Source organism: Anolis carolinensis, chromosome 3 (assembly GCF_035594765.1).
Source record: "Anolis carolinensis isolate JA03-04 chromosome 3, rAnoCar3.1.pri, whole genome shotgun sequence".
Lineage (NCBI taxonomy): Eukaryota > Metazoa > Chordata > Lepidosauria > Squamata > Dactyloidae > Anolis > Anolis carolinensis.
The window spans coordinates 215,105,381-215,114,636 of NC_085843.1; the positions used below are offsets into that span (position 1 = coordinate 215,105,381).

Below are 9,256 nucleotides of genomic sequence, written 5' to 3' on the forward strand. Positions count from 1 at the left end.
CAAAATTGACAAAAACGTCTTTCTACACACCGGCACATTTCCCTCTGTAGTTGGAATATGGTAAACTATTGTTTTATTCTTACATGATCCCTCTTTGTTACCTTGATTTGGCCTTTGTCTTTCTGGTGTTTTGACATCAATTAGAGATAGAATGAAATTTCGCTGACTAACTGCATCTTTGTTTTTCCAGTATTGCAAGTTGACATTGCTGATATGTTCATCAGTCAGCTTTAAAGCCACACAGAAGGCTGTATCATGATTACAGTCTATCTTTGCTTTCTTTGAAGCATGCTGGTTGTACCTTTCTTCCTTTTGTTTATTTCGTTTCCATGTTTGCATTGACCAATTTCTCTTCTGAGGCTTATTTGTAGGGACAGCTTGTTCCATAGATACATCTGATTTATCACTATCCATTGGAAAAACTCATACTAAATGCATAAACTAATATTAAAGCTGCACATTTCTATACCACAGCAGGCAATATATAAACATACCAGTAAGTGACATTATTCCACCAATGGGATACTAGAACACCTTGTGAAATAATCATATGGTCATGAAATTCCACCAGTGAAATTCAAGCATTTGGAACCTTTTGGCAAGAAACACTGACTGGATGTGGTACTTCTTGCTATTTTCCATACCCTATACGAAAGTGATTTAATACATTTTGGGAATTTTAGTCTGAACATAATATTCCACTCCTATCAAACAACATGCTGCTGCCACCTATGACTCATTTTTCATTTTGCAGGGATTTCGTACCTTTTTGAAAACAAACTCCACAACTCTATCTTCATGGTGAGTGACGTTTTGAATAGCGAAGTAATTTATAAGAACGCTGTATTTGAAAATAATTTAATGTATCATTCAAATACACACCTTCAGAGTACATTCTAAAGGGCTGCTGCCTTTTTTAACACTTAATAAGAATGTACACTTTAAAGACAGACAAAATCAGTTAAGTCAGAAATATTGATGTCTAACATTGTAGTGTCAAGCAGGAAAACAACATGAATTATATGTGCTGCAGTATACTGTATACCACATCTAAAAAGTCTTCAGTGAAATGACTTAAAGACTTGCAACTTTTACAGAGTTACAAGTAAGAAAACGGCAATGCAAGAAGGTCATTTTCATGGTACCCAAAAATCATTTTCTCTTTAAGAATCTTTCTTCTTAATGATGAGAGGTCCCACATTGTCTCCTGTTTCATCGTTATGCTTTGTGTGAGAACCATCACACAGTGGGAACTGTAGGGGAGGAAAAACATACAAAGTAGCCTTAAATGCACATTTTCTTTAGCAAAATAATTAGAAATTATAATCATTCATATGCATCAAAACCCAAGAATGTGAAAGAAAATTGTTCAGATGACCTCAAGCAATAATGCAAGCAACACTTTCAATCAAGGCCTCCATCATTTTGGGAGTAACTTCTTGGATGGAATTTAGCAATGGATGGGACTAAAACTAGAAGTGGACAAGGCCATCCCTTTTCTCCGTCACTGTTGTCACTCTCCATTTACTCCCCAACTAGGGAGATATAAGAGTCATGTCATCTTTTTAGAGACTTACACTGAGAAAGCACAGATCGCTTTCGAAATTAGATTGAGGGCCACATGTTTGAATGTTGGCCACCTCTAGTATGAGTATCCAAGAATACACTTTTTGTGTTCCCACAACAAAAAGAGACACCAGTCAATTCTCTATGTCAAAAAATAAATATGGATTTGACTTCAGATAAATAAGGTGGCCCTTGCAATGTATTCAGACCTGAATGCTCTCCTCCTTCTTTTTACAGATACACTATGTGGAAAACTACGCAGGTGTCCTTGCTCTTGATAATAATGATGCCCCAACTGCGGAACTCCATCCACATTCTATTTAAAAATGTCATTTCCAAGAACAGGGTAGGTATCATGGGGTTTTTCAACTCTACTGAACTGCAATTTCCAATAGCCTTAGTCAGAAAACCTTATAGTAAAACTGGGAGGTACAGTCCAACAACATTTGGAGGGCCCCACATTCCCCAATGTCTGTCTCAGGGTGCATCTACACTGTAGGGTTACCCAAGATGGGTTTCCATAGTCCTGCGGGGATTGGGGCTTTGTTTCCAAGGGTCCATCTGACCTCTAGAATGAATACAGTTGGACACCACTTTAACTGCCATGGCTCAATGCAATGGAATCCTGGGAGTTGATGTTTGGTGAGGCACCAGAACTCTTTGTCAGGAAAGCCTAAAGATTTTGTAAAACTACAAGTCCCATGAGTTCCATAGGACTTAGTCATGGCAATTAAACTGGTGCCAATCTGCATTAATTTTGTAGATATATACTTCTGTTTAGATGATGTTACCAGTCATGGCTGAAAGCCACCCAGATAAAGAAGATAAATATGTTCAACATCTTTTTATACATCTTTTTGGCCACAGGTTAAAAGTTTGAAAGGTTGAAGAGAGAGAAAAAAGAACACATACTAAATGTGACAATTGTTTTAAGTTGAATAGTCTTAATAGATGAGCACAGTTTCTCATACAGGAAAAGCTGCTCTGAAAATCATTGCTGGGACAAACTGAGAAGTATTCCTTCAACACTACTTTCTACACCAGGGGTCCTCAAACTTTTAAACCTTCAGACTGTGGAGGGGCCGAATTATCATTTGGAAAAAAACAAAAAACAAATTCCTTATGCACACTGCACATGTCTTATTTGTAGTGCAAAACAACAACAACAATGAAAGAACAATACAATATTTAAAAATGAAAACAATTGTAACCAGCATAAACCTATCAGGATTTCAATGGGAAGTGTGGGCCTGCTTCTGGCCAATGAGATAGTCAAGTGAATTAGGATTGTTGTTGTTGTGTGCCTTCAAGTCATTTCAGACTTTGGGCGAGCCTAAGTCTAAAATTATTTATTTATTCATTTACTACATTTATTTATTACATTTATATCCTGCCCTTCTCACCCTGAAGGGGACTCAGAGCAGCTGTATGTACATACAATATATTATATTATTAGAATAGCACAATATTATCATTATATATTACTATATTGAACTATACCACTATACTGTAATATTATATGTAATATATAACATATAATTAATATTATTATATGGTATTATTATCAATATTATATGTATATACAATATATTATATTATTAAAATGATATAAAATATTATATTATAAAACTGAGGGCGGGGGCCAGATAAATGACCTTGGAGGGCCGTATCCGGCCCCCGGGCCTTAGTTTGGAGACCTCTGTTCTACACAAATCATTGTGGTCTAGAATTCAGTCTACTTCTGCAAGATTGCTTTGGAACAAGAAGTTACACAAACTGGATATTTTCTTCTTTTACCTTCTTAGACCTCCAACACCGGCAATACACAGCTTTGTCCCCCAAATCTTCCATATCAAACGCATGAACTACTTTCGGATTATCTTTCTGAATATGGAGGTTTACCATCCCACTACAGCATTTGTCCTTGCTAAAGAATTTTTTGTAAGCAAGATATCCAACTGCTGCCGCTCCTGCCGCAACTGAGACTGCTACAACCCATTCAACTGAAAGGGAAAAAAATGAGAAATTATCAAAAGGTATTTAAGTACAGGTGAGTGCTAACAAGTAGTTACTGTTTTAAAAGCTTCCAATTTCTAATAGGTTTTGATTTTCTTCTCAGATCATAGCTTCTCCCCATATTTAGCATGCACATACTGGAAGCAATACTTCTTCACATTTACAGTGGACTCTAACACAGGTTTATTCAGATACAGATATAGCTGAATACATCTACATTTTACTCCCTATATCTCAACACAGTAATTAAGAAACATTATTAGTTTCTGCCTAAATTCTACACATTTTTCCCATATTGGGTCTATACTACCTAAGGGAAACTGGTTAGTGTTGATTTATATGGTATTAATATATAGGCCATGGCTGCTTTTTCTTGTTTTCCTTCGCAACTAGATTCATCTTGCCATACCCCTAGTCTACATCCATGTAGGGGTGTACCTATACTGTAGAGTTATTTTAACTACCATTGGCTCAATGCTATGGAATTAAGTGTTTTAGCCTTGGTCATTGAATACGTTGTCGAAGGCTTTCATGGCCGGAATCACAGGGTTGTTGTGTGTTTTCCGGGCTGGATGGCCATGTTCCAGAAGTATTCTCTCCTGACGTTTCGCCCACATCTATGGCAGGCATCCTCAGAGGTTGGGAGGTATATGGAGAAACTAAGCAAGGAAGGTTTAGATATCTCTGGAAGGTCCAGGGTGGGGAAAAGAACTCTTGTCTGTTGGAGGCCAGTGTGAATGTTGTAATTAATCACCTTGATTAGAATTAAATGGCCTTCCAAGCTTCATGTCCTGGCCTGGGGGAATCCTTTGTTCAGAGTCGTTAGCTGCCCCTGAAATCCCAGGATTCCATAGCATTGAGCAATGGCAGTTAAAAGTCGTGTCAAACTGCATTAATTATACAATGTAGGTGTACCCTAGGACACAGCAATGGATTCAAACTATGACTCTGAAGACCAGATCCTCAGTCAGCCATGGAAACCCTAGGTCAGTGGCTCTCAACCTGGGGTCCCCAGATGTTTTTGGCCTACAACTTCCAGAAATCCCAGTCAGTTTACCAGCTGTTGGGATTTCTGGGAGTTGGAAGCCAAAAACATCTGGGGATCCCAGGTTCAGAAGCATTGCTCTAAATGAACTTGGGCAAGCCTTAGAGAAAGGTTATAGAAGACCTCCTCTGAAAAACGTTGCCAAGAAACCCCTGAAAGGGCTTGAAGAAACACGGCAACAATGAAGTTACTGGGAGTTGTTATTACAACTGAAAACATGCTACCTCGGGAAGTTAATACAAATATAATGGAACCACTTATGGGAGAACAGCTGGAGAGATTTCAAGAAGGCAACTAGAAATTATTATTATGGCAATATGACAAATTATACTAATAATAATGATAATCTCTCCCTGCAGCCATTTTTTAAAGAAATATAAGGTAAAGGGATTATATGAGTGCACCAATCAGGAATTCATTTGGATGCATCTGCACAGTAGAAATAGTGCAGTTTGACACCACCTTCGCAATGTTATGGAATTCTAGAAGTTGGTGAGGCACCAGCACACCCTGGCAGGGAAGACTAAAGGTCTTGAATAACTACAACCCATGATTCCATAGCATTGAGCCATTGCAGTTAAAGTGCTGCCAAACTGCATGCATTCCATAGTGTAGATGCACCCTTTGTTCTCAACACAGAAGCGTGTGCAGAGCAGAAAGTCAAGCCGGTGGTTCAGGGAAAGCACCGAGCATGGAAAAATCCAGCTCTGCCCCAGGACTCTCCTTCAAAACAAACAGGTGTGACCAATGTGTCAAAGCTCCACCTGATACCTGCAAACATAGAAGGATGCCTGGAGGCATTGCTGTGGCTACTGTCAAACATGCCACCCGAGAGTGGCAATTTATCCCATTCAAAAGTGTGCAAAGTAGCAGGTTGTAACAACTATTTTAATGCATGTTTTGTTTTATCTATGACTATGCAGTCTGCAATGCAAATATGACCCCTGTGGGGCTCATCAAGTACAGGGTTCACGCACAACTTGCTTTGCCATTTCCATGTTGTAAGATGCGACTGAGCAAAACTAGCAATTGCATTTGGGAAAGACTTGGGTTTTTTGACAGCTATTAATTGATTGTGTTGTCTAAGGCTTTCATGGCCAGACTCACTGGATTGCTGTGAGCTTTTCAGGCCTTATGGCTATGTTCCAGTAGTATTCTCTCCTGATGTTTCGCTTGCATCTGTGGCTGGTATCTTCAGAGGCTTCTGGAACATGGCCATACAACCTGAAAAACTCACAGCAACCTATTAATTGATTGATCTTAATTGATTGGGTGTCTTAGTAATGTAAAGATAAAGGTTTTCCCCTGACATTAAGTCTAGTTGTTTCCGACTCTGGGGGTTGGTGCTCATCTCCATTTCTAAGTCGAAGAGCCGGCGTTGTTCATAGACACCGCCAAGGTCATGTGGCCAGCATGACTGCATGGAGTGCTGTTACCTTCCCACCAGAGCGGTACCTATTGATCTACTCACATTTGCATGTTTTCGAACTGCTAGGTTGGCAGAAGCTGGGGCTAACAGCGGCGCTCACTCCGCTCCTTGGATTCGAACCTGCGACCTTTCGGTCCGCAAGTTCAGCAGCTCAGTGCTTTAACACACTGTGCCACCGGGGGCTCCTGCCACTGGGTATCTTACTAAACTATAAATCCCAGGATTCCATATTTGGAATTGACCATGAAACATTCCATCCTTGTAGCTCACTGTTTCCTGTTAATTTTTGTTCCCATTTCTTGTCATATGTTGGACTGCTTATGTATTTAACTGCAGACAACATACAAGGTATACCACATGTACATGAGCAAACAAAAAGTGCATCCACACTGAAGAATTATTGCAGCTGGACACTATTGAAACTGCCATGTCTCAATGATATGGAATCCTGGGAGTTGTAGTTCACACGGCCATTTTAGCCTTCCCTGCCACAGATTGCCGATGCCCCACAAAACTGCAAATCCCAGAAATCCATAGCAGTGAGTAATGACAGCTAACGTGGGGTCAAACATCATTAATTCTAGAGTGTAAATACCACCAAGTTTATATACATCTATGTATGTATGTATGTCAGTTTCAACAACAAAGGCTCCTACATGGTTCGATGGATCTGGACCAAACATAGCACACATAGCATTCGTTACCCTGACCCCTTCGACACAGGTGAATAACATCCCACATTATCTGTTTTGAACTGGAATATACAGCAGTGTAGACTCAGATAACCCAATTCAAAGTAGATATTGTGGGATTTTCTTTCTTGATATCCTGTGTGGGAGGGCCCCAATTTAAAATAATTGAGGAGTTTGAACTAAAAGAATTGCCCCAGAGGGAAATAAATGGAGGAAAATGGATTGGCTGTGGCTAGGTGAAGTGGCCCTTTGTGATATCACTGGGAGAAAAGGGGGCAAAGCAAATTGGCTATTATTAGATGACATTTGTTTGAGAGGAAGAAAGGGAGGTAGAAGAGAAAAAGAAAGGGAAAGGTAGAGAAAGGAAGAAAAAGGAGGGAAGAAAGGAAGAGAAAGAAAAGGGGAAAAGCCATCAGAGAAGGAAATTACAAGACAGTAGAGAAGAAAGATGAGGAAAAGGAAAGGAGGGAAAAGAGAAAAAGAAAGGAAGACAAAGGAAAGAAAGAAAGAAGAGGGAGAGGGATGTATGTGGGGAAGGAAAGAGACAAAGGAACCACCTAGGTAGGCAATGCCAGGGAAATATGCAACATGCTAGTATTAAATAAAAACAAGAACAAAAATATTTATATAATGTGTAGTCGAAGGCGTTCATGGCTGGAATCACTGGGTTGCCGTGAGTTTTCCAGGTTGTATGGCTATGTTCCAGAAGCATTATCTCCTTGACGTTTCGCCGGAATCTATGGCAGGCATCTTCAAGGCTATTCAATGCAGTTCAAGCTGGTCAATTGCAACATTCACACTTGCCTCAAACAAACAATAGTTCTTTCTCCCACCCAGAACATCCTAGAGATATATAAACCTCCCTTGCTTAGTTTTCCAACTGACCTCACAACCTCTGAGGATGCCTGCCATAGATGCATGCAAAACGTCAGGAGAGAGTGCTTCTGGAACATGGCCACACAGCCCCGGAAAACTCACAGCAACCCAATATTTATTTAGGTTGAACTCTGTGTTCAGCAGTCTTCTGTTATTCTTTTTTACTTTAGAAAACTCTCCAAAACATTTTTAAACAACATGTTGACGAAATGGTGTAATTCTCTTTTAATAGTCACATTTTGCATGCTTTTCACTGTGTGGTTTTTAAAGGGCCCTTCTACACAGCCAGAACATCTAGAATATCAAGGAAGATAACCTACATTATCTGCTTTGGATTATCTGAGTCTACACTGCCATTATCATCCAGTTCAAAGCAGATTATGTGGATTTTATACAGCTGCATAGAAGGGGCTTTTGGGCCCTTCCACACAGCCATATAACCCAGAATATCAAGGCAGATAATCCACAACTGGATGATCTGAGTCCACACCTCCATATATTCCAGTTCAATGTGGATTTTATACAGCTGTGAGGAAGGGCCATATGTTAGGAGACTCTTTGGGTCTCAGAAAGCAGAGGAATTCCAGACATGAAACAATCAGGGTCAGCTAAAACCTCTCAACAAAGGATTGACCCAGGCAGGAAGCAGCCAGGATTTGAAGCTGCAAAGGCATTCAATGCTATTCAAGGTGGCCAATTGCAACATTCACACTTGTCTCAAGCAGACAAGAGTTCTTTCTCCCACAGATATATAAATCCTGCTTGCCTAGTTTCCAACAGCCTCAAAACCTCTGAGGATGTGATGTCACTGCCATAGATGTGGGCGAAACGTCAGGAGAGAGCCCGGAAAACTCACAGCAACCCAAAAAGAAGAAAGGTTTTTCATCGCGGGCACGTGACTGGAGGGAGGTTTGATGCATAAGATCACGAGAAAGGAAATGCCCTGAAGGTCACACACAGCAAAGCCCTAAACGGAGCCAACAAAACGGTGTGCTTTCTTATGCAAAAATCCGGCTGCTCCTTGAAATTGAAAGGGCCTCTCCCACCCTTCGAGAATGTAACGTGGAAATGCAGGCATGACAAAGGGGTTCCCAGACTTCGTAGGGCAACAGGTTCCTAGTTAGCCCCAATTTGGCAAAGGCGTGCAGGACACAAGGCCAGGCTTGCAAAGAGATGGGCAAATTCACACACAGAGAAAGAGAAAGACAATGTGCACGCGCGCATGCGCACTCTTACCCCGAACGGACCCATTCGCCGCGAGGCCCATAATGTCAGTCCCCGATGGCGTTGTCTCGCGGACGCCCCGGCTTGCAAAGGACACGCGAGGTGGGGCGAAGGAAATGACGTCAGATTTTCCTGCGCCTGCGCATTACGGGTCCCAATATGGCGGCCCTAAAGCTCTGTTGCCCTTAAAGGGGCACCACGAAAATTAGAGCGCTTTGGCAGCACTTGAACTGCCTCAGCTCCAGCCTAGGGGAGTCCCTTGAGGCTCTTGCTATTCAAGTAGTGTCAAAACTGCTATTATTCATAGTGAAGACACAGCCTCGGCCTTGCAAACTGCCAATGCAGTTTGGCTCCACCACTTCCATGGCCATGGCTCAAGGCTATGGCACCATGGGAGGTGTAGTTTTA

The 9,256-nt window shown here is 41.0% G+C and overlaps 1 protein-coding gene across 1 annotated transcript; it reads right to left on the bottom strand.

The window, feature by feature from the left end:
- Positions 1–844: 844 nt before the first annotated feature.
- Positions 845–9,015, bottom strand: cisd1 (CDGSH iron sulfur domain 1). Its single transcript, XM_003226433.4, has 3 exons — positions 8,861–9,015; positions 3,364–3,569; positions 845–1,253 (listed from the first exon to the last, which is right to left on the bottom strand). The coding sequence occupies exons 1-3, from the start codon at positions 8,889–8,891 to the stop codon at positions 1,164–1,166; spliced, it is 327 nt and encodes a 108-aa protein (XP_003226481.1). The 5' UTR covers positions 8,892–9,015; the 3' UTR covers positions 845–1,163.
- Between the last annotated feature and the right edge of the window lie 241 nt (positions 9,016–9,256).